The sequence below is a fragment of the Phodopus roborovskii genome, unplaced genomic scaffold (assembly GCF_943737965.1).
Source record: "Phodopus roborovskii unplaced genomic scaffold, PHOROB, whole genome shotgun sequence".
In the NCBI taxonomy this organism is placed as follows: Eukaryota; Metazoa; Chordata; class Mammalia; order Rodentia; family Cricetidae; genus Phodopus; species Phodopus roborovskii.
In genome coordinates this window covers 19,254-46,703 of record NW_026125316.1, presented here as the reverse complement: position 1 = coordinate 46,703, position 27,450 = coordinate 19,254, and the positions used below count along the sequence as shown (strand labels likewise).

The 27,450-nt window shown below is 35.9% G+C and overlaps 1 protein-coding gene across 1 annotated transcript; it reads right to left on the bottom strand.

The window, feature by feature from the left end:
* Positions 1-868: 868 nt before the first annotated feature.
* LOC127213796 (poly(rC)-binding protein 2-like) lies at positions 869-2,517 on the bottom strand. The gene is given in 1 exon segment (XM_051174253.1): positions 869-2,517. A coding segment is annotated over 1 exon segment (1,098 nt). The 5' UTR covers positions 2,364-2,517; the 3' UTR covers positions 869-1,265.
* Between the last annotated feature and the right edge of the window lie 24,933 nt (positions 2,518-27,450).

Here is a 27,450-nt window from a genome sequence, read left to right as displayed (position 1 = left end):
CTCCCCTCTGAGGTCTCTCAGGTGGCAATGTAACCCATTTCTTTGTCCCTCTACTTCTCTGCCCAAGCCCTGGCTTAGGGCCCAGAGGCAAGTTAGACGACTGACAGCATGTGATGGCTCAGGCTGAAGAGCTGGAGAACTGGGGTGCTGTTATCCTGGTGCCTGGTAGGGGTGGGGACTGTCATATTGTAACCCTGTGAAAACCCTGAAATATAACCACTCCATGCAGGCCCAGCTGTCAAGGGTTTTTTTGTTTGTTTTCTTGTTTTTTTTTTTTTTTTTTTTTTTTTTTTTTTTTTTTTTTTTTTTGGTGAATGAATGGAGTGGAATACATGGATTTAAGAATTTCTCTGAAGAATTTGGACAACTTCCTTTCCTTTCTACCTTTTCTAAACAATTTCAGGACAAGAACATAAGTGGGTTTCAAAAGAACCTTAATTTTTAGTTCATGGGTGTTTTGAGGACAAAAGTTAGAATAAGGGGCAGCCACTCCCAAGCTTACTATCAACTATGGTGTGTGTGTGTATGTGTGTATTTTGTGGGTATGTACGTGTGTGTATAAAATACATACATGTATACATACACATCTTTCCTGGTGAGCTCCATAGACACATCTGTTGCTCTATACTGGGGCATGTGTAATTGCCATTCTTCATGGATAAATTTCCTAAAGGCCAACCAAAATCATGGAGGGGAAGGATCAAGGGGAAGTAAGGAAAGTAACAACAGCAACAAAAGAAAAATGGAGTGGTAAAACAGAAAATATCTTAATTCTATACAAACCCAACCAGGGCTCTGTGAAGGTTTAAAGGTATAAAAATAACATGAAGACAGGAATAACACCCACATAAGTCACTGTGGCATCCAGTTTCTATTCACAAAGAAAAAGCTCCAGTCCATCTTTTAATTTTTTTTTGAAAAATTCCTGACATTACAGAACTAAACTGAAATGTATTAATACTCCACTCTTACATTTCCATGACAAACAAAAATTCAAGAGCCAAAAAAAAAAAAAAAAAACCCAAAAAAAATGGAAAAAGGGGAGAAGCTTATAAAACTAAATATGGATATGTCAGCATAACTGCTGAACAGAGAAAGGAATTAAAACACTTTGAATTAAAAAATCATGAGTGGATGATAAAGTGTGTAGAAACTGAAAATTTACAAACTATTTAAAACCTGGAATCGCTGACTGTTGAGAAACTACACAGATGGATCATGGGTGGTGAAGAGCAGGAAGGGATCATGGATGAACCTGCACTGCTCTAGCTGCTCCCCATGCCACCTGTCTCCGAGGAAAGCCTGACATTGATAAGATACTGAGCTAGGCTAATGCTGGCAGAAGACCCAGTGATGGTGACCTGCCTATCAGTAGATCCTTCCACTGGGTTTGCAATTTTGATCTGCGCCCCAGACATCTGACGGATCTCATTGATTTTGGCTCCCTGACGCCCGATTATGCAGCCAATCAAATCGTTTGGAATGGTGAGTTCATGAGAAGTAGTTTGAGCAGATGCATCCAAACCTGCCCAAAAGCCTTTCACCTCTGGAGAGCTGGATTCAATGCCACTGAATCCGGTGTTGCCATGGGTCATGGGAAAATGAGACTGTTGCATTGCCAACTGGTGCAGCTTGGTCAAATCTGGCTGTGGAATGGCATACTGTCCTTGAATGGTATAGGCCTCTAGAGGTGGTCCCTCCAGGTCAGGGTTGAGGCACATGGACGGGGTGGTGTGGGGAAAGCTCGCACTGTCGTTGCCTGTGCTGTACCTGTCCTGACCACCTGCAAAGATGACTGGAGAACTCGAGGGCTTGGGCCGGTACGGGATGGTCACGCCCTTCGGGGGGGACTGGGAGAGAGTCTCCAACATGACCACGCAGATCTGTTTCACACACTCAATGATGGATTGTGGAATGCCAGCAATAGTGATTGCCCGCTCAGTTGAGTTAGGGAGCATATCCCCTGCCACCTGGACCTGAGCGCCTGTACTCTCTCTTATTTCCTTGATCTTGCAACCACCTTTCCCAATGAGAGAGCCACACTGACTGGCAGGAACCACCAACCGTAAGGTGACAGGAGGTCTACTGGCAGCTGTGCTATTAGTCATAGAGCTGCTTATGTCCTCTTCCAGTTTGTCAATGATCATAGCAAAAGCTTTGAAGATGGCATTAGTCGGTCCAGCCAAAGTGATAATTCTCTCAGGACAATTCCCTTCTGAGATGTTGATCCGTGCACCACTCTCCTCGCGCATCTTAACAGATTCTCCTTTCTTTCAGATGATACTGCCAACTTCCTTTCCATGCATAAGTAGCCTGATGGTGAGAGTGACATTTAATCCACCTTCAATCACACCGGTGTCCATGTCTACTAGTAACAGGGAGCTGGACTTGGAGTGGTCAAGTCTTTGGTCACTGGTGGGAGTGAAAGCCAAAACTGGAGGCGCGAGTCGACTGAGGGGAAAAGGGGAGCGGGCGGGAAGGGGAAGGGCGGGAGGCCGGGGGCGGAACAATAGGGGCGGGCGGGAAGGCGAGGGGGGCCCCGCTAGCGGGCGGAGGAGGGGGGGGGTAGAGGAGGAGGAAGGGGGAAAGAGATCCTGGGGCGGGTGGAGGGCGGCGGAGGGCGGGCGGGCGGGCAGGAGAGGGCACAGGCTGCGGCTGCTCCGGCTGCTGCCTCTGCTGGTCTGCTTTTCTTACCTTTAATTTGGATTAAATTTTCTACCAACACCCCATTTTCCTATGTCCTAAACTCTCCATGAATGAACTTTTTGCCTATAGTATTCACACTCTCCACTTTAATTTCCTCTGTATTTTATGATCTCTTATCCTTACAGTCTCAACCCACAATGTTCTTATCCTAGTTTACTGGGTTAAACAAAAAAAAAAAAAAAAAAAAAAAAAAAAAAAAAAAAAAAAAACTTAAGAGCCACATAGAGAACATAGAACATTTTCTGTCTGTTCCTGGATTACTTCACTCAGTGTGAATTCTTCCCTACATTAATTTTTGTTCATTTACCTGAAAATTTCATGGTTTTATTTTTCTTTATAGCTTGGCCATATGTTTCTTCAAGGACCATTCTCCCTTTCCAAGTTCTTGGACCTAAGTGTGTTCATTGAATTGGTCTATAGCTTTCTCTGAACCTTCTCAACCAAGAGGAAAAAAAACACAGAAATATTTGTGTATACCAACACACACACACACACACACACACACACACATACACACGAAATGCACGCACACAATAAATAAAATACATATTTCTATTAGCTGTCTTTTTTTCTGTCAACTTCACAGAAGCTAGAATCATTTGGAGAGAGGGAACATCAACTGACAAATTATGTCCATTAGATTGTCCTGTTGACAAGTTTGTAGAACATTTGGGTTAATGGTTGATTTGTGGGGCCTCCCCTAGGAAGGTGGTCCTGGATGCCCAGACCAAATCAGTGGGAAAAGACAGTAAGGAGGAATTCTGTGTAATCTCTGCCTTAGTTCCCTGCCTCCAGGATCCTGATTTGACCTGAATTACACCCTTGGCTTCTCTCAGTGATAGACTGTGATTGTAACTTTTGAGTCTGATAAATCCCCACATCCCTAAGTTGATTAAGGCCTTTCTGTTCCTCCATAAAAATGGAAATCAACCCGGGACACTAACTCATACATACTGTTTTTATAAAAACACAAACATATATGTTTCTATTTTAAATTGAAATTAATGCACATGAACTCATCAATTTCTAAGCAGTATTACATATTTACATATGTGTCTATATGCTTAGCATTGAATATTTTATAAATATAAATGTCTTGTTTCATAGTAATTGTATGATGTCGATTCTTAAAAATGCTTATGAAATTTAGTCTTAATGAGGTTCATATTTATTTCTAGAATATATTTTCTTAATTTTAGCCAAGTTTTTCCATATAATGATAAAAAATAGGTACAACAATATCCATAATTCAGCTCAACAGTGAATAGTCTATAAAAAAGTATTACCTGTGTGGCTTATGAAAGGCAATCTTAATTCATAAATAAACAGATAGCTATAAAACATTCATGCAATTATTTTAAGAACATATAATGTTAGAAAAGTAGGATTATCTCTATATTAAGGCATTACTTCTCTTCATTAGGTAGTAGTTATCACTAATGTGTTTTTCAAGAGTGAGTATATTATGTATCACAGTTAATCTCACTATTTGAAGGTATGACATATGTCAAATCAATTTGAATCATTATTATTAAAAACAAATACAAAAGGAGGTAACCAATTTTGACAAAAATATGAAAAGAAAAAAGTTCTTGGTATAATACTGGTTATATGGAGGGTGTGAATTAGCATAATCATTATAGTGAACATAGTGAGTGCTCATTAAAAAAATTAAAAATGTTGTTTCTGGATATATTTCAAAATTGGGCTATCTGAGAAAACCCTGGTAGTAGGACCAGGATCTATGTGTGTATATGAGCTAGCTTGTTGGAGTTCATTCCTAATGAAGGGATGCCATGTTCAGCCTTAATGCATGGGGGAGAGACTTGCCCCTGCCCCAGTTTAATGTGCCAATTTGTAGACTTCCATGGTACCCCTTACCTGCTGGAAGGAATTTATGGGGGTGAGTTCATGAGGAAGGCAAGGGGAACAGGAGGAAGAGTGTAAGAGAGAACATTGGTTGAAATGTAAAATAAAATAAAAAAATATTTAATAAAAAGTAAAGGAATGTCATTATATCAACACTACTGGCTGTGATATGGAAATGGGCTAGAGAAATGGCTCCATAATTATTACAATGTAGTGCTTTTGTAGAGGACTTGGGTTTAGTTTCTAGCACCCACAATGGCCTATGACACCAGCTATCAGAGAAACTCTTTTCTTCTTCAGTCCTCTATAAATAATGCACTCACTGGGGTATTACCAGGGACTTATAAAAACAAACAAACAAAAGAAAACAGCTAAAATACCGACATTTGAAAAATGAATAAAGACAATGTTATATGGACATATTTAATATGTTTAAGTACTTTATAAAGTTACTTAATTAATATCATATAAATTGAATAAGCTAAAAATATATTTCTTGTGCCAGACACAGAAAGCCAACTATGTTATTACTGCACTTACATGTATTCTTTAAAGATATTGAACTCACATAACCAGAGAGAAGAATGGTAGTTTCATGGTTCAAATTTTCAGTAAAGATGATTGAACTAGGTCCCAATGAAAAATGATTAAAATTGAGACAATAACACTAAAATGTATAAATAAAACAAATAAATAAAGCCAAGAATCTATAAAGGCATAGATCATGAATATATAACATATAAAACACCTAATTTTATTTAAATTATAAACAATGTTACTTTACATACCAATCCCAGTTCTCCCATTTCCTCCATCAACCTTCAATCCCACCCCCACATCCACTCCTTGTTGAGGGTAAGGCCTCCCATGGGGGATCGATGTCTGTCAAATCATTTGGGGCAGGGCCTAGGTCCTTCTTCTTCGTGTATCTAGGCTGAGAAAGTATCCCTTCATAGGGAATGGGTCTCCAATGCACATTAGGGATAAATACTGGTTCTTCTGCCAGAGGCCCCATAGACTTCCCAGTGTTACAGCTGACACCCACATGATGGGAGATGCCATTATGTATATATGTTTCTCATACTGGTTAATAATAAAGCACTGTTGGCCAATAGGAAAGGAAGATAGGAGGGACTAGGACACAAGGAGGAAACAGGAAATAGTAAGGAGGAGTCAAGATGGAGAGTCTGAAGAAAGCAGTATGCCGCCGGCTCCCCGGTAAGAGAAATACATAGATCAGCACAAATGGGTTAATAATTAAGGCAGAGCTAGCCGATAAGAAACAAGTAACAGGGCCAACAGTATTGTACCAAATACAGAGTCTCTGTGTATTATTTGGGTCTGGTGGCGTGGCGGCGGGACAAGACCAGCAGCAGGGGGCAGAAAAACCATACTCTTTACACCCACATCCATGGGACCTAGTTTGGTCTTATGCTGATTGCCCAACTGTCAGATTGGGGTCTGTGAGCTCCCACTTGCTTGGGTGAGCAGATAAAAACTATTTTTATCTTTCTCCATTTTATTTACAGTAAATTCTTTTCTCTTACAATATGAAAATAGTTCCTTTCTCTCTACTCTTCCCAGTTCATCACCACCTCCTCTCCTATTCAAATACATTCCCTTTCTGTCTCTAATTAGAAAGGAACATGTTTCTAATGGTTAATAACAAAACAAAACAAAATATGATATGATTAAAACAAAAAAAAGAGCCCCAAGAACAGGCACAATAATCAGATCCACTCTTTCACTCAGGAGTCCCATAAAAAGTACTATTTTTTTCTTTTATTATTATTATATTTTCTTATTTTACATATTGATCCCAGTTCCATCTCCCTCCCATCCTCACTTGCCCCCTGAGCTCCCTCCATCCCATTTCCCACCCACTCCTCAGAGAGGGTGAGGTCATCCAGGAGGGATTATCGAAATCTATCACATCATTTAGAACAGGGCCCATGCCCTCCCCCTTGTGTCTAGGTAAGGAAAATATCCCTCTATGTGGAAGGGGCATGCAAACACCATTTATACAGTACTAGATTAAGGTTCTAGGATAGTATATAATTTAGTTATCAAAAGTACTAATTTGGAAGCTACAAAATATACAAAGAGGAACTGGTGCAGACTGGTGTAGGCCCTGCACTTGCTGCTTTAGTCTCTGTGAGTTCATATGACTTTGCTCAGTTGTTTCAGAGTCCTTATTCCTTTCTGGTATCCATTGTCTTTTCTATCTCCCCAACTCCCTTTGCCTTCTCTCCCATGGGAGGGATGGTCCTTGAGTTCCTAGGGAAAGAGTTTGGTTGAGACATCTTGTTTAGAGCAGTGTGTTCCAAGATTTCTCTATGTGTAATTTGTAACTGCAGGTCTCTGTGTTTGTTCGAATCTGTAGCAGAAAGTCTGTTGTTGGCCAAATAAGATCGCTTAATAAGGTCACTGATACATGAGTAATTTAATAGAACAATACTAAGAGTCATATTTTTAAATGAAGAGCATTGGTTTAACTCAAGGTTTCTGTCATGTTCTTGCTCATCCTAGCAGTATGAGATACAGAGTACATCTCTTGTAATTAGACTTAAGTCAAATCAGGCATTGGTCGGTTACTCCCACAAGGTTTTCTGACACCAATACTCTGACATAATTTCCATACAGGACAGATTATAAACCAAAGGTTCTTTGTTTTGTTTGGTGCTTATGTTTCTCTTTAGGTAGCTTGCAGAGTACTTTTCCTTATAATAGCCACTATACTATAGGAGTGGAAGGTTCTATGTAGGTACCAGCTCTACCGCTCTATGTTCAATGAGTTGTATGGGTGTTGTCTTTAGCTATGCAGCATTGCTGTCAGTTTTTTTTTAGAACTACCTGTTTTCTTGGAAGCAACAGCAAAAGCTAGAGTTGTATATCTATGGTGTTGAAAGGAGAATGTCTGGGGTTACACAAAGTCAATAGATACAGATATGGAAGTCTGAAAACAGTCCTAAGAAAGACTTTGTATCTCTTTCTCAGACTTGTCAAAGGTCCTGGCTGACAGTTAAGTTAATGTTGAAATTGGGAGGACCAAACAGACAAAACAATTTGTCCCCTTAGTTTTAGTGAAGAGGGTCTATGAATTAAAGCAGCAAATGGCAGAAGGTCCATAAATTTTATTACATAGTAATGTTTTATTTATGTGTGCAGAGCTCTTTGTGGACAAGAAGCATATAAATCTGAGGTCTAAGAAAAGGCAAACTTTTGTGAAGAAATGAGAAAACAAATTTTATCTCTCAAGAATATGAGTAGATAAAATAAGGAGGAAATGATGGAAGATATGGGAATTTATTAAGGTTTAAGGTATATAGACTCATTTTGGTGTTATCTCCATATTTACTGGCAAATGTTCTTCTTTCCTGAAAAGAAGTAGGTGGGAGCATATTTAACATCTAGGGGAAATTTATGGCCTCCTTTTAGGCAGACAGGAGAAAGGCAGAGGGCTTTATATGTATCTGATTTCTTACTCAGTTGCCTTGAGCTCAGATTAACCTACACAACTGAATGACACTTTGGATTTGTGTATTCTTGTAAGCTTCAGGATGTGTAAATGACAGACCCAAAAGCATCTGAGTCATCTTTGGCCTCTAAGTTCAGTTCTCTTCTAATTTTATCAAACCAAGATGTGTTTTCTCAGTTCCTTGGCAAGGAAATTCTACTCCTAAGGCAGCTGAGGGCAACAGTAAGCCTCTTAGTAATCACTACTTCTTAACCTGATAACCACAGAACCAGACTTGGGAATGTTAGCTGAGACTTGGTACCACAGTCTTGTTCTATGTTTGCCTTATTATCTTTTTCCTATTTCCTTCAGGGGCACTGTTGTTAAGTCAGGGATGTGTTATAAAAAAATATTATTAACAAAACAAACAATCCACAATGCTGCTTTTTATAGCTGAACCACTTAGGAAAATACTAATAAAAAACATCTACCTTCCCTTATGCAATAAAAAAAAACATTAATTATGTTAAATCACAAACTCTAAGGGAATTTGTTTGAGTGACCATATCTAGGTGCACTCCTCTAAGTTTCTTAAAATAAGAAGATAACAAATGGGATTTGTTACCACTTTCACAGCCAAAACATTCTATTACTCATTAATACTACAAGATTATTTATGGACTGAAAGCTGTATGAACAATGTTTATTTTCTATAACAAGCTTATTAAGTGATATTTCGCTCACAAGTTTATTCATGTAAGCTTTGCATTATTATCTAAGAAAATTATTAAGTCATACATGAATGGAAAAAACATGAAAATGGTCATTTATTCTGATTGGAAGTGAAAGAAAATTCAAATGTACTGAGTAAAGTTATTTTAAAATAATCAATCTTTACCTGAGTAAAGTAGACTCAATTGGAGTTCTTCAACCATCATGAGTGTCTACCTGCAGCCCTCAGCCTCTGGTGCTTGATGGTAACTAACATTGCTATCTCTTCTCTTTTAATTTATTTTGTGATTTGTAATATAATGTATCAATTTTACTTTATGAAAATCTATTGGGTAGAATCATCCATATCTGAGATTTACAAAAAAAAAAAAAAAAAAAAAAAAAACTGACATTCCTTTGTCACCTAGCATATGGCTCTTGTATATGCACATGTATTTTATATGTATATGCATATGTATATGTACTTACTGTTGAGTATTTGTGACGGAACAGCCTATGGATGTGGAAATCAGAGCATTTTAAAATGTAGTTAATTGCGTATAACTTTTTTCACTTAGTGGTGGAGCCTGTGAGATACTAAATAGACTCAGCAGATTGGACACACACACGTATAACAAAATTAAAGAAGAGATCATGAAGTTAAAAGTGAATGAGGGGCATAGGAAGAGTTGCAGTGGGAAAATTATGGGTAGAAATATATATACATACTTTACACATGTATAATATTTTACAATAATAATAATATAAATAATAAATATATAAAAAAATTCAGTTCAATGAAGTATTTCAGGAAATGTGTAAGTTTGGATCTCACGCTGACATATGTCATGTGACATGTAATAGAAAACCACTCACTTGACAGTCCTACCAAGCACAAACAAAACTTTCTTTATTACCTTCTGTTTCTGAGTATATATTTGTGTCCAAGCAGTTTCATTTTCTGAGTTATGATATAGGAAAAAAATTGATAAAGGCTGTGTCACACATATTCATTGATATAGACCTCATGGTACACTTTACTTAGGAGTAAGTTTATAAACAAGCAGATTTGGGCTGACATTCAGACTTGGATCTTTGTGTATGTATGTGAGTTCAAGTTTCTGTAAGTTTGAAAACTTTCTTCCTCTGAGTTTAATAAGTAAATATGCATGCATCAGATACACAAACACCCACACACAAGCCTAACATTTTACACATAATAAACTGAATCTTCATATATTGATACTTTAAAATATAAGAATTGGTCTGTGTTATATATAGTCTCTATTCAATTTAAAAAGAGTTCTTTCTTATAGTCCATGTTCATGGTGTTTCAAGGCACTGTGAAGGCTAGTGTATGAGAAAGGGCAACAATGGTATCATACAACTCTGACTTCTACAAAGTACATACCAACCAGAAAGCAATATATGCCCACTGATACAATAGTGGCATGGAAGTTATGGGGAAGTACTTATTTTATGATTAGATACAGGGCCCATGCTATAGGAAGGAATCCATACCTAGCAGATACTAGTCTCAGGTTTCAGGCTTGATTAGAAATACGTCTCTTTACATATAATGACCAATGACTGTGGATGTAGTTATGCATGGCTACTCAAGATACCTACTATAAGTGATGGTTGAGTGCTCATCCATAAACTGTAATATATATGTGTATATATATATATATATATATATATATATATATGTGTGTGTGTGTGTGTGTGTGTGTGTGTGTGTGTGTGTGTATGTATGTATGTATGTATGTATATTTCCCCACAATCCCCACAAAGCCTCTGAGAATCCCAACAAGTGGAAGTTTGCAAAGAATGTAAGGGCTAGAACATACAAGAATGGTTGTGAAATTCTATATTCTGGAAATTGCACACCCACTATAGTCATCAATTCACAGTACCTGAATTTGCCTTTATTGAGCTAGACCATGACTGGGCTTGTCAGTAATCAATCATGGAAAGTCTAATGGTGTTATTTCTCTCCTTGCCAAATGACATGACTGGTTGGTGAAAGAGCATATCAGGAGTGTATAATGGATATCAGGGAGGTGCAGATCAGATGAATGGATGGCAGTTACCATAACATACTATGTACATGTATGAACTGTCAAATGACAAATTTAATATAAGTTTAAATAAGATTAGATTATTCATCACCATAGATAGTATTTGGCCACAATTGTTAATGATATTTATTATTCAGTAATGTTTTAAATATTACTGCCAGGCAATACAGTTGTTTAACTGGCCATGGATGATATAAAATTTTCATTATAGTGTTAAAAGCTATAAAGACATACAAACCTGATACTTAAAACATCATGATACAACTTAGATTTATAACTATATTTTAATGCACTCATTTTTTTCCTGTTTGAAGAAATTACAATTTCTCTCAGTGTTTACAAGTTTATAGTTGACACAAACTTCTATAGTAAAACTCAGAGTGATAAGAGTAAACCATGCAAGTTTATTATTATGGAATGTATATTCCACTTTATTTTTTGAAAGAGGGTTACTCGTGGAGTCTAAAGTCTACCAATCAGGCAAGACTCCAGGGATCCTCTCCTGCTCCAACACTGGAGATTCAGTCAGGTACACACACAGTATGAAGTTTTTATGTGTGTGCTGGGGTCCCAAACTTTGTACTTTCACACGAAGACTTATTGAGTCATCTCCTCAGCCCTCATCCTCTGTCAACAGAAAGGGGCAGGATTTCCCTGTATGTTCATTGTCCTAAACTCTAATAATCTTTCATGCTTCAAGAAGAATTATTTTGGTTTTCCTCACTAAATCTGACCCTTCTAAACTTGCTATCACAGTTATTATTAATATTTTATATTTGATAGTGATATCTGTCATGAGGTTTTCATGGGCATTGTTTGTACTATCAAGAAGATAATTACTAGCAAGTATTTATATGAGGGATCTAATTTTAAAGATAGAGGGACACCATTGTTTATCAGAGTTTATATATTCAAGTCAAAGCAGACTTGAACCCAAACAAAACTGACTTTAAAAAATAATACCAGTTTTATATAATTTTACATAAAAACACACATGATACCACAGACAAGTATTGTGGATTGATTTAAATGTTAAACCCTTCTTAATGAAAAAAAATGAGAAGCAATTGAAAAGATATTAAGAATCTGAGGTCAATCAATAAAGAATTATTCCAAGTATCACAATATTCGGGATTACATTTGCCTTCTCTCTTCTATCTCAGTCTAAACATCTATCATGCAAATTCCTTTATGAAGTAACTGGATTATAGAATACCTTCATCCCTCTCAAAAATAAGTTGTTGTAATATCTTTGGATTCTTTGTAAAACCAAAGGTTTAATCTGCATGTGTTTTAGCTTAATTTCTGCCTCTACTTTTAAAGTACTGATAGTCACTGAGGAGAAGGCAGGCTATATGTTAAAATATTATCAAAGCAGCTTTCTGTTTTAAAACAAAGGCATATATTCTAATTCCAGTGACAGAGATGCAGCACTGCAGGGCTTGCTTTTATGGGCTATTAGTTTTCTTCTCCAGTGGTCAACATTCTTTGGCCTATAGCCTTCTGTTCCCCTGAGTCTCCAGACCCATTAAACACTCACTGGACTGTTTTTTTCTAATGTGATTATTATAAAAAAAATGTCATAAGTTACTCATTCATTCCCTTCTTTGTAATGGCAGCAGCATTTCACTTTGCCTAAATGTTGACATTGGGGTCCTCAGAAAATATAGTGTAGACAATCAATTAGAAGGCAAAAAGAAATATCAGGCTTATGTCAGTGGAGGCTAGAGTCAGGAAGGGAGAAGTCTGAATTGTCTAAGTGAGAACAATTTTTACACATGTTAACTGTCCAATATTCTTGACACCTTTGGCAAAACTCCAAAAATTACATCTTTGGTATACTGTTTCTAGTTTAGTTTTTAAAATTTATCTTCTGCTCCTCTCCATGCATAAGAAAGTCTTTTTATGTGTGGGATTCTTTGTTATTTCAGTACAAATACCCATATTTTATAACAATAGGAAGAAAATATACCCCTACATTGAAGGAGTGACTAGTTCCCTGCAACAAAGACCTAAGTGTCCAGAAATATCATGACTTCTCTTATTTGACTGTCCAGCCAAATTTGGAAAACAAGTTTTTCCTATTGAAAAGACTTCAAGTGCAGATCTTAGCTATCCACCTTCTTCTAGAAGTGGTAGCTTTTAAAACACGATAACCCATAACGATTGAGAATTAAGTGACGCCAAAAAGATTGTGAACTCTTCCAGTTATGGGATACATGAGACCTTAAGGAAAGAATAGGACACTGTTTCTAACAACTGAAAGCAGGAAAATATCTACTTTGGTGCTGTTAGGTGACACTGTTTTACCTGTACTCCACTTAAACTTCACTAAGAACATGATTTTTGACAAGGTGCTCTGTTAGACTAATACAATGGATAGATGATTTATTAACGAGTTGGTGAATATACATATAGTATGAAGGCCAATCTGAACTATAAACTTGTAAAATGTAGAATCATTAGGGTAATGTACCATTGGGAGGTTTTCATGATTGTATTCATGGAAGTGCATAGACCCTTTTGTGGGTGATATAATTCCCTGGCTGGGATTGTAGACTGTATTGGTGATGACAGGAGCTGAATATATTCTTTACTCTGTGTTTCTTCTTGCAGATGTGGTATGACAAAGCTACTTTAAGGTTGCACCATTTTCATTTCTTTGTCATGATGGACTCTATCTCTGAATTACGAGCCAGAATAAACACTTGCCTTCTTACATTGCTTTATCAGCATATTTTATCACATAAATAGGAAGATTCTTATGTAGACTCTTATGTATCTAAGAATGATTCCAGGGAAGAGATATTTAGAAAGAAAATGTGATTTTCATATGATCATCATTTACCCAACAGCTAATATCCACTCCTAAGTGAATAATACCATATTTGATTTTCTGGATCTGGGTTACCTCACTCAAGATGATTTTTCTTTAGGTCCACCCATTTCCCTGAAAAAACTTGATGACATCATTTTTTAACAGTTAAATATTTCATGTGTAAATGTAGTACATTTTCTTTATTTATTCTTCAGTTGAGGAACACCTGGATTGTTTCCAGTTTCTGGTTGTTAACATAGCTGAACAATGTCCTTGGGATAGGATGGAGCATACTTTGGGTATAAGCCTAAGAGTGGTGAACCTGGTTTTTGAGGTAGACCAATTCTCAGTTTTCTAAGAAATCTCTGTATTGATTTCCAAAGTGGCTGTACCTGTTTGCACCACTACCACCAATGGAGGAATGTTTCCCTTGTTTTATTTCTATGCCAACAAGAGCTGTCCCTTCTATTATTGATGTTAGCCATTATGAAAGGTGTAAAACTGAATCTCAAAGTAATTGATTTGCATTTCCCTGGTGGCAAAGGATGTTAAACTTTTCTTTAAATGTTATCCAGCCATATAAATTTCTTTATAGGGACTTCTCATTTTATGTCTGTATTTGATTTTTAAATGGACTGGAGAGATGACTCAGCCATTAAAAACTAGGCTCACAATCAAAAATATTTGTCTTTTGATTTTTAATTTTTTGAGTTCTTTATATATTTGGATATTAGACCTGCAATCCATGTGGAGTTGGTGAAAGTTTGTTTGCATTCTGTAGGTTACCTCTTTATTCAATTGACAGTGCCCTTTGACTTTCAGGATCTTTTAAGTTTCAAGAGTTCCCATTAATTAACCATTGATCATGCCTGTGCTATCTGTGTTCTATTGAAAAAGTTGGTTCCTATGCCAATGTGTTCAAGGTTATTTCCATGTTTAGGGAAGTTACAAATTCTTGGTGCCTGGGAGCCAACTACAGTTTTCTTGCTAAATGGACATTCTCTTACAAACTGTCTTCTAAATAGTATTTCTACCTCCATATTTGTTTCAACTTTGGCCAGGTCATCTGTTACTGCAGAGACTCATAACTAGAAAAAACACTATAGTGTCCTCAACTCTAAATTGAAACCTATAATATAACCTATCCAAATGTTCAAGGAATATTATAGAAAAGGAAGTAGAAAACACATTAAGAGTGAGAGATGAGGACATGTAGTGTGAAATGCTTTATTCTGGATCTTCTAAGGCCAGAATACATCTTAGTGTATACATGAACTTACTGTATCTACGGGTACCTGATGAAGATGTATACAAGATCAAACTACAAAATACATCAATATACTGGCAAGCAGCATAAATTATATTTAGTAAATTAAAAACAAAAATAAGAAGACATGTAGGGTGAAGGGTGACATGTTGGTCATTCCCGGAGAAAATGGGAAAGGTTTAGGTGATTAAAAGCAAGACATTGTTTACTTGTATCAGATTGTTGAAGGAAAATAAAATATATTTAAATATTTCACTGTCACACTGTGATGTAAATATGGAATCAAAATTCTTGTGTGTACTTTTACAGGCACTTGTGATGCTTTTGTTTCATAATCCAGCTGTGTGAGATAGTAACATTTGCCTGTTATCATTTTCAAGGAATATCTTTATTGTTTCTGCCTTTCCTTCATAATTCATAAATGTCATTCAACATAACAGTAATTTCTTAGTTATAGCCAATATTTAATTCTTTAGAATTAAAAATGACCTGTGTTCTATTGGCATAAAAATGGCTTTCCACATACATTGGTACTGTTCAACTGTAGTAAGGAGTCTTTCATAAGTTTTTATGTTTGCTGTCTCAAACATTTCATTCCAAAATGAAGAATTCTCTTTAATAATTCTTGTGTAAGGCAAATTTAGTTGTGATAAAATTCCTAATTTTAATATATCTTAAAATGTCTTTACAATTCTATCATATTATAGATAGTATATTTTTTCAATTTTAATTTTCTTAGTTACAAATTTATTATAATTTAATATTCTGATATTGTTAGAAAGCTTATGCTAAAATGCAATAACTCATTTAAAGAAAGTATTCTGTATGATTTTCACCTTTTTCTTTCACTTTTAAGATTCTCTTTTTTAATTTGATTTTGATCAATTTTATTCCAATATGTCTTTGAATTTTACCAATATATAGCCCATTGAGCTACTAAAATCATGTTAATTTTATCTTTCACATTAAATGTCTTATTGATATTAATATTCTAAAGCTTTATGCACTAGTCCCCCTCTTTTTTGTTTGATAAATAAACACATATAATAGTTCATGTATTCTTCCAATGATTACATAATTCTATTTCACATTTTATGTTATTTTCACTTGATATGAAGGAAAACACTGAGAAATAATTATATTATTCTATTGGTCTCTTCTGCATGAATAAATGTGACAGTGTACATATATGTATATGTGTGTGCATGTATGTGAGTACAGACATGTTTACATGAATGAAGTTTTTCATTTGTTATAGTATTGTATGGTGGTCAGGAAACAATACTGGGTATTACTTTTCAGCTCCGCCTTGTTGTTGTTAGGTGTTGCATTACCCAGACCAGCTGGTCCACAGACATCGATATATTCACTGCTCTCATCCTCTTTATTTTCTGGATGATCACTAGATGGCTAGCATAACAAAATAGGTCAACATTTTCAGCTTTGCATGGTTTGGAGGGATTTAAACCTAGGTCCTAATACTTTTATGTCAAACATTTCATGCAATAATATATTTCTAAGGACTCCCTGCCTTTTAGATTTCAAGTGCCCTGTCTTCAAGTTTCATAGTCTTTTCTTGTATTGTTACTTAAAACTGACATTGAATCACTAGTGAATTTTCCAATTCAGTTATTTTACTCTTTAACTCAAGGGTTTCAGTTAGTCCTTTCTTCAAAGTTTTTGCCTGTAATGGTGGCTGATAATCTTATTGTCTCCACACATAGTTTATATTAAAGTATTTCCCTTTCAATTTAATAAACATCTTTTAAAAGCAGTTATTTTAAACATTTGTGAGTTAATTCATAGATAGGAAATTCCAGGAGAACCCATTTAGCTGGATTTGTTTGTGTCTCACAATTGATTTTATCTCCTGTTTCTTTATATATACTGTTATACTCCCTTAATTTTTTTCACATTTCAATAATAGTTAAGTTTGCAAAGAAAAAAGAAATTTACCCTTTGGGCTTTCTCTATATGCAAGTGGTTCCTCATATTTACTCACAGGATATGTTATCTGCTGGATTCCCCATATTATTTTATAGATGGAAATGATGTTTACTGTTTTCTCCACTATTTCTTATATTGTAATATATACGATCTTTGTACTCTACCCCCAGTGTCTTTCTAAAGCTATTTAGTCTCTCTGGTAAGTGGCAAACCACACTCACCTTTCTTCTCATTATTCCCTAGACACTCAATGATGTCAGTAACTGTCAATACTCTAAGGCAGACAAAACAGGAGATAATCCTTTGGGCATTCCCCGAAAATCTAACATATTAAATGTATATTTTATTCTCATACATCTCTCCTCATTTATAGTATGAAGTTTTTTTTTGTTTTGTTTTGTTTTTTTTTTTTTTTAGAGGAAATGTAACAAACAGAGGCAATACATGTGCTTACTTCTTTGAATGAGGTTTTGCTTTCATGTGTATTCAGTTAGGTATTGGCATCTCTTAGTTGCATTATGAATTTATTAGAAAAATAACTCTAGGAGACAGGGGAATTACCTCATCAGTTAAGAGCACTGGCTGCTCTTCAAGAGGACCTGGGTTCAATCCCCAAAGCTCACATGACAATTCATAACTGTCTGAAACTCCCATTTTAGGGCATCCTCATACAGAAAAACACACATAAAATAAAAACAAACCAATAATCTTTTATCAAAGAAGAATAATTTTGCCTCTGTAGTGCTACTCATTCATTATTTTCTTGTGGGAAAGTTATCTCATTGCTTTCAGCCCCCATCATCTTGAAATTTTCACTCTTTTTTAAAATTTTATTATTTCATATGCTTGCATATTTTCCCAGCATGTTGTCTAAGTACCAGAAGTATATATATATATATATATATGTATATATATATTATACTCCTGAAGATAAGAAAATGTTATTAAATCTCTAAAACTAGAGTTATAAATGGTTATAAGCTAAGACATGGTTCTTCTGGAAGAGTCACCAGATCTTTAACCAAATATCTATAGACCACCACATTTTATTGATATCAGCATTTCAGAAATTATTGATATAATAATTATATAGACTAATACTTGCACAATTGGTGAGATATCAGAATCTAGAGAGCCACAGACCTACAAAAGCCACACATAGGCATCCTGATTGAAAAGACATTATATAGAGCTCACATTTGGGGGTGTTATAGGAGCATAACATGCTTTCCCAGATGGTAATGCACATTGAAGGTAGGGAAGAACAGTACTCAGGTTACTCATTGATTAACTATGGGTTCCTAGAGCTATTCATCTTTTACAGTAGATAGCTATTAATGAAAGTTAGCTTAGACATTATTGAAGGCCCATTTAGTGACAGATTCTACTTCACACCACATTTCTAGCTCTATGTTATTAACTAGGGTCACAGCATTTAAAGATCTCATTTATACCTGGAATAGATCTCTAGACATAATAGTGCTAGTAAAACCACTTATGATATAAACTTATTAAATGGTTAAAAGAACATGCATGGGACTGAGGTAGGCCCTCTGAAAGTGGGTGACAATTATATGGCTTGATCTGTTGGGGCAGGGTGCTCTGGTAATGGGACCAGAATTTATTCCAGGAGAGTGAACTGGCTTTTTGGAGACCATTCTGTATGGTCGGATACCTTGTTCAGTCTTGATACAGGCGGCTGGGTTTGGTCCTGCCTCACCTTGGTATGCCAGACTTCATTGACTCCCGAGATGAAGCCATGCACCCTCTGAGGAGTGGATGGAAGGTTGGGGTGTAGAAAGGTAGGGAATAGGAGGAGAGGAGGGAGAGGGAACTGGGGTTGCATATAAATTGAAAAAAAATAAATAAGAGAATAAGAACAAATCAAAAGTTTTGATCTTAGGAAAAAAGAAAAAGTAAAAAAAATGCAGCTAAAAGAGTTGATTTAAAATATCTGATACTCATCTCTGGTGATATAAGAGCTATGACAACTTCAACTCTGGCATGCACACTTAGCCTTATTAACTAACACAGTTACGATCAAGAGTGTATGGAGAAACACTTCTTCCTCTTTACCTTTTCAGAAAATTCCCTGATGGGGAATTTTTCCACCTACCATTCACACTTGTGGAATTCAGATCTCCCATGAGGTTTTATTATTCTGTCCAAACAAAGCTTCTGACAATGCATTTCATAAGCACATAGCTTCCAAAGGTTTGTTTAATTTACAGTAGTAAAGTTGACAACACAATATTCAATCTGGACAAGAAAATAGAAGTTCATGTTTTTAAAAGTTTTGCAATATTTTTAGAAGAGCACAACAGAAGATTATTCATGAAAGATAATTATTTCTCCACCCTCCACTTATTTTTCTCCTTCAATTCTGATGAATATTTTACTCTAAAGTGTCTATCCCAAATTGAAAAGATTCAAGTGATGAGCAAAGAAAGAACCTTAATATTAATCGTTTGCTTCCTTCCTGAGTTTTCTTGCTGTGTGTGCTTCAACACACCCATTTGTTTCTGAGCTCATTGACTTTATAGCTGCTAAAGAAAGTCTGAAACACCACAGAAGTATACTCTTTATATTGAAGAACTATATACCCACATAAAATATAATCATCATAATGCTCACTGTAAAGAGCTTTATGAGTTTACTCATACTTTTCCAAAATACAATTTAGTTGGTAGTATTGCAGATACAGCATACTGCAATGCTTTCTGGGGTGAATGCTATACACATGCTTGTTCCTATATATGAATAGTTACCTATACAGGCACATGGGTAGGGTAAAGATTGACTCCACCTGCTTTTTCTCTAACACTCTATTTTTCTTTTCTTCTTTCCTTTTTATTCTTTTGGTTGTTTTTGTTACATATTGGTATGTTCCCTCCCGCCCGTTTTTTTTTTTTTTTTTTTTTTTTTACAAAAAAAATTAAATTAGAAGCAATCTTGTTTTACATATCAATACTAGTTCCCTCTCCCTCCCGTGTCCCCATGTCACCCACCAACCCCCCTTCCCATCCCTTTCTTCTCCCCAGGGAGGGTGAGACCTTCCATGGGCAACCATCAAAGTCTATCATATCCTGTGTGTCTACTCTGATAGAGTAGGCTCTATGTGATTTAATGTTGTTATTTGGTGAGAGCATGATCTGAGCCTCTCACTGAACTTGGAACTCACTGATTTAAATAGTCTAATTGACCAGTGAGAACTAAGCCTCTGCCTGTCTCTCTCTCCCAGAACTGAGGTTTGCAAATGTTTGTCACCATGTCTGGTTATCATGTGCGTACTGAGAATCTGAACTCATGTCCTCATGCTTATACAGAAAGAACTTTTCCCAGGAAACCATTTTTCTAGGACTACTTGTATGAGCCTTATAAAAATGTCTATCACCTTTTCAGTTATGAAAGCCAAGTTTGAAGAATTTGACAATTGTCCCCAAGCTTTCTGTTGAACAATAAACAAGATTCCAATATATTTGTCATGTATAGGAAAATACAAAGATATTTGCAACATTAGTCCAGAAAATATCACATTAATTAATTTAGTTTTAATCCATGTATAAAATTCCATCCCCTTCTGATATTTAAAATTATATTTATCTCCCATATACAGCTTTTTACTCTAGCAAAGTACAATTTCAAAACTTCAGATCTCAATCTCAACATCAAGTGTCTCCACATATCTAGAAAGTTTATTGAAAAGAAATGCATAAAATAGCACTGCCTCAGTAGGAATAATTTTTCTGTTTCATTTTACCATTAAGTGATATATAATATAAAGTATATCGATGCTTTATTTTTGCCAGTACTGTTTTTCCTACCCATCTCTACCCATCTGAGTGTCAATGAAGAGAAAAAATAAGTAATTAGAAACTTCAGAAACAAAATCAATTTTAGCTGTTTGTGTCTCTTTATTTCTCCATAAATGTTCTCTCATTTTGATCACTCTTTCTCTCTAATAAATCCAGAGTTTCCCCATTATAAAAGAGCAGGTACGCAGCTGCCTCAGACACTTGGAAATATTCATTTATAATAAACGTTACAAAATAATAATCAGAAAACAAACCAAACCGAAGCCATACAAAAACATCAGTCAACCAAACAAAGGTGAAACCCATATCACCTTGACATGTCATCAGCATTTCTGCCTTTGCAGTCCTGTTGTTATAATTTTTACACTTATCAATAGCTCTATCTATAGATTAAAACCACATAAATTACAACATACTATACAGTTCCCTGAGTATTGAAATTTCAATTCATATCATACTGACAGTTGAATGAAGCCAATCTTTTACATCAGCTTGCAAAAATGTGTCTAAGATGACCTTTCTGAATAATTGATGGGAAATTTTTGTCTTTCTTCCAACTTGCTAAAATGTGCACAAAACACTGCAGCCAGATCGTTCCAGTGGAACTCTGCAGAGTCTGGTTTGTAACTGTTCTTCTCTGCTTTGCTATAAGCAGTGACATACATTGGGAAATTTCTTTGCAGTCAATTTGAAGTTTGAGGATTGGGATAAATTTTACCTATTTCACTTACTTTCAAATTAACCCCATTTGCTAGATAATGCCCAATATGCTGAGTGACTAGAGATAGAAGTCAACATACAGAATTCAATCCTTTTCCCACAAGGTTAAAATAAACCATATCAAGGCAAATGATGAGCAAAGGTCAAGATTTCTATATGCATCAGTATTTCAAGATAATTTACACAGGCTCTCATTGAGTGATATCCTAGAGTAATTATGAAGAAGGAGTATGACGGCTACTGCTTCCTGTGATCTCTACTTATCATCACTCAAACAGAAACTAGAAAGCAGTGAAAGAAGACATCACCCAGCTAAGGAATTCTGGAAAATACCTGCAGACCCTACATAATCACATGTGACTAGCTTATGTGTTTATTATATTTCTGATATAAATAGAAATAAAAAACAAGGCAATAAAATCATGTATAAGTACATTGGCTCATCATAATTGTATCTCAAAGATAATTTTTAGTGATCAATAGACATCAAAGCAGTGATAAATAGTGATAATCTATAGTTCTGACACTTGTTTAAATACAAATGATTGCATTTTCACAAATTGGAATCATATTATTACGTTATACTAAAATTAGCTTAGAAATACTTTCAGGACATGACCAATTTCAAAAGCTACAATGAATCTTGGTATATACTGTTTATATTGGTTCAGTTGTAAAAAGAAAAACATTAAATAAATTGGAAAGACATTTTAATCTCATGGAAGAAAACAGTCTCTGGTCATAATACTCTTTACTATCAAAGGAATCACATACACAGTTAACAGCTATCATATACATGCATGATTTAATATCATATATATGCATAACATATATACATATATATGCATAAAAATACACCTAGCTATCACTAAACATAGCTCTATATTTTGAGAGTTGAAATTTAGTTACTCATAGTTATATGATGTTCTGCAACTTTCTACCTTTACCTTACATTAGGTTTTGAAATTTATAACTGTATCTAGACTTATCTTAACCCAATATTTTCTATATTTATTAAAATAACTTGGAAAAGCTGAAAAATATACAAAAGCTCTAACATCCACCCAACAAACCCAGAGTCCCTTATTCTTGACTCATTCTGATTGTATCCAACTTCCTCTCTTTTTGTGTGTGTGTGTTAATGTTAGCCTTGATTAAAGTATATGCCAAACTACAATTTACTCTTCAACCCTTGGCTAAGTATTTTATTTTACAAGCAATGTACCATATAGAATATTATATTAATCAATATTTACTATTAGAACTACTATAAGGGCTTTCATATCACTAGGTATTCCTTTAGTTTTATTTTTCTGCATTACCCCATTGTCCCAAACAGAGAATTTGTATACTATAAGGAGAGTAATACCTTTGCAAAAATGATAATTATTGTTGGATTTTTTAAAAGTAATTTTAAATGCAGAAGATCTATGAAAATGGTAGAATTTCTCACAGTTACTTCACTTATTAAAACATGTATTTTAGGGTTGGGAAAATTCAAGCACAAAGACAAGAGTCTGAATCCCTAAAATCCACATGAGACTGGTTGTAGGAGCTCTCATCTATGATTTCCCTGTTGTATATTAGTATGATGGAAGGCATAGACAAAAGCATGCTGGCACATACAGGTAGCTAGTCTGGCATATGCACTACTGAACAAACAAAAGCTTTCTCAGCATCTGTGGCTGACCTCTGACCTTCACACATGGGCTTGTGACATCCTTGCACTTAAACATATAAAGACAGGCAAGCACACACTTGTGTACACACCACAATCACATGTGAAAGCATAGATATATACACACACAGAAAAAAAACCAGCTTTTCTTCTGTGTTTTTGCCTTTCTTATTTTATGTTTTGTGAGGTACTTGGGTGATTCTTCACTAAAGGAGAAAGGCTAATCTTCCTTAATTACTCTTAAGAATTTCATAAACTTTTAAAATTATAAGTTAGCTGTCTCTAACAAGGGAGAGCAAATGGCCCCCCAGACTGATAGCTGGGAAACCAATATTGGACTGACTCAGTCCCCCTGAACATGGGTCTCAGTTAGAAGGACTGGGCAATCTAAGGGACCTCTGAGAGTAGAACCAGGATGTATCCCTAGTGCATGAAAGGACTTTGGGAGCACATTCCCCATGGAGGAATAGATACTCCCTTAACCTAGAGGCAGGAAGGAGGGTCTAGTCCCTACTCCAAATGGCTAACAGATTTTGTTGGTCCCTCCTGGAAGTCATCACTCTCCTTGTAGAATGGGGAGGGGGGCGATGGGATGGGAGGATGGTTGGGAGGGAAGAAGGGAGAGAGAGAGAGATGAAGAGAAATAGAGAGGGAACTGGGATCAATATGTAAAATAATAAAAATAAATAAATAATAATAAAAATTTTATGTTAGTTTACATATGTGGCAAAGGATTTCAAGACATTCTCTGCCTTGTCCTTCTCTTGCCTTTTGTTCTCCAAATTTTATTTTACATGAAAAAAATTAATGTTTCAAGTTATATGTTTTTCCTGAAAATCTGAAGATCTAATGTGTACTGCAGCAATACCATTTTACTACGTACAGAATGCTTAAATGCTACTAGTTTAAAACTAAGGTCTTTAGAATAGTTATAATTGTATATAATGTCAATAACTAATTTTTCTTCCCTCACCTGATTACTTTATTCCAAAAGCACATTAAAATATTTTGCCTTTAGTCAGTAATTCACAGAATTTACACATAAAATCTAATTGTTATTTTTTTTTTGTTTTGATCATGGATTTGTGATTTAGTTTGTTATTTGGTCTTTATTTCTAGCCAGTACAATTCCTTTTAATTAGTACAAAATTTTGAATTATGCACAATATCTACTAAAACAAGTGACTTGAATTTATTTCTTCTTAATGTTATCTCTGTTACCTGTGTCCCACTTATTTTCATTATAATTTAGGATAAACTCATTGTATTGCATTAAGAATGATATTGTGATTGAAAAAAAGCATGTTTCCACAGTGTAGCTTACCAAGAATCAGTATATTAACAATTTGCATGTTCACTCTACATGTTAACTGAATCATAGTCAGACATTACTCTCTCTCTCTCTCTCTCTCTCTCACACACACACACACACATACACACACATACACACGAGATAGAGAGATGGGGGGGAGAGAGAGAGATTGGAACACCCAGCTCTAAATGAGATGTCTCCTGTCAGAGTTTAGGGAACCCCATGGAAGAGGAGGCTGGAGAAGTCAGAGAGGCAGAGGGAATAGAGGACACCATGGAGAAGAAAACCCTCTAAAACAATGAACTCATAGTGATGGAATCAGAAAGCACATGGCCTACAAGTATCTGTACCAGGTCCTGTTTATATATACTGTAGCTTTCAGTTTACTACTTTTATGGGACTCCAGATTGAGTGAATCTCTCATACTTTTGCTTTATCTTGGGACTCTTTTATTTTACTGTTGGCGTGTCTGGTTCAATTTCAATATAATGTTTTTTGTTGTCATTCTTATATTATATTTTGTTTTGTTGTTATCTCTTAGAAGCCAGTTCTTTTCTAATGAGAGTCTTTAAAAAGAATATATCTGATTAAGAAATGAAGTGGGGGAGAACAGGAGGGAGTAGAGGAAAGAGAACTGTTTTCAATTTATGTTGTGTGAGAAAAGAACCCATGGTTAATAAAAGGATAAAAATAAATTACTCCCTCAAAGACAAAACAGAAAGAACAACAAAAATGTTAAAACGTTGCTGCTCTTTCCAGATACTGAAGTTTATTTAGTTCTCAAGATCTATATCTGGTGCCTGAGATCTGCTTGTGACTCTGGTTCTAGGTTAGCTAACATGCTCTCCTGGTCTCTGTGGACATTTTAGGTATAGGGTACATATACAAATAAACAAGCACATGCCTACACATAAATAAGATTAAATAAAAATTTAAAGTGGCCTTTTGGAAAACTGAGGCAATAGTGGTTTTTTTGTTTGTTTGTTTGTTTTTATTGTTTTACTTCATTTTTTTTGTAATAATAAAACTAGTAGTGTGGTGGTTCAAATAGGAATGACCAACACAGACTAATATGTTTGAATATTTGGCCCATAGGGTGTGGTATTTTAGGAGATATGGCCATGTTGGAGGACATATATCACTGTGGAGTCAGCCTTTGAAGTCACATATATTTGCAGTTCTTCTTTTTCCCCATGGTCCATTGGCCAACAGACCATGGGTACAGAGAGGAAGGGGGCAACAACAGGGCTATATTTGGCCTGTCAGCATGACAAAAACAGCCTTTCAGTGTTACATCTCAACATTATTCCAGAGTAAGGGACCTATGTAGGGCAAGGACAGTAGCTTGGACATTCCCTAATTTGCATTAGGCAGCATATGCCTATCATTAAGCTCCTGGTACAATGTCTATTTACCATATGCTTCTATGATAAGGCTCCTACCACAACATCTGATTACCATATGGTCCACATGGGGGGATGCTTTTGCAGGGAACTGTATCAAGGGTCACACTTGATATAAGTTAGGCATCCAGGCCTAGAAACATTCTCTGAAGAAGGTCAGGTAGAGAGTAGAAAGACCCCAGTATGGCTTTCCCCTGGCCAGTTTCAAGCTCAGAAAGAGCTGCCAGGCCTAATAAACCTCAACCCAGCGTGGTCTCCCAACACATATGCTCAAGGCATGCCCACTATGACAGATTCCTGCTGCCTGTGGATCAGGATGAAGAATTCTCAGCTTCTCCGCCAGCACCTTTTGGCCTGCCTGTTGCCTTGTTTCTGCCATGATAACAGCATGAAACTGTAAGTGAACACCAATGAAATGTTTTCCTAAATAACAGTTGTTTGGAGGGCTTAGGAAGCCTATGCAGCCACTGGCAGTGGAAACAGTATTTATTCCTAGTGCATGAACATGCTTTTTGGAGCTCATTCTATGGAGGGATGTAGAAAGCTGCTAATGCCACGCCTTAAAGATGTAGCTGGTTTCCACCTTCCACCTTCCCGATGGTGAGCATGCTCTCTGTCGTAAACAAGTCCTTATTGGCTAAGCCTGTTCAGCTTGCTTGCTTCCTTATAAGAGCAGCCTATCTGCAGGGTGACTCACTGGGTTTGGTCAGCGCCAGGGGATTTAAGCCTATGCCTGCGTTTCTCCTGGGTCGCCAGAAGAAGAAGCATCAGGATCAAGAAGCACCAGGATCAAGGATCCTGATTAAACTGCTATAAGAAGATCTTCCCTACCTTACTGGTCTTGGGTGGGCACTACAGAGGGATACTCTCTCAGCCTAGAAAAAGGTGGTGAGTGGCTTAGGTCCTGCTCCAAGGGGCAGACTTTGATGATTGCCCATGAGAGGCCACATCCTCCCTGAAAAATGGATGGGGGTGTGGTGGGGGGAAGTAGGATGATGGGAAGGATAGGGAACTGGGATTGTTATGTAAAATAAAATTGTTTTTAAAACAAAAAAAGAAAATGTAAAGTTTTTTTTCTATAATTCTTTGTTAAAAAACAATGTGTACTTACAGAGAAAAATAAATCCATGATTTTGTGAGTATAAAACAGAGTTGCTATAGTCATGATGTCTATTCACAGAAATAGAAACCCTAAGACAAGAATCTTTCAGAAGATCAATAATCCAAGAATTTTCATTGATATGAATAAACATTTCTTTCAACTGATGTGTACAGAGGAAAATATGCTGTTAATTCTCCTATGATAGTTTGGCTTTATCTCAGCACAAGTTATGGACAATTTTATGCATATCATCCTTGAATAGAAAAATAAAATCCTGTAGACACCAATAATATAAACAATCTGTTTCTTATAAAAAAAACAAATAAACAAACAAAAAAACCTTTGTCCTAGAGGAAAATTTTAAATAGAAAGAAAAATAGATTTCGCTTTCTCCTGCTGTCATGCAGAAAGTGGTGACAACTTCAAAATGAGCCATCCCCCAATTAGAAATAGATAAAGGCTTGGAGAAAGCAATGAGGGACAGCAAGGACTTGAAGCCAGGATATTTTGAATGCACATCTGTGGGAAGCTGTGTCAACATCCATTATTTATTTCTTAAAGACA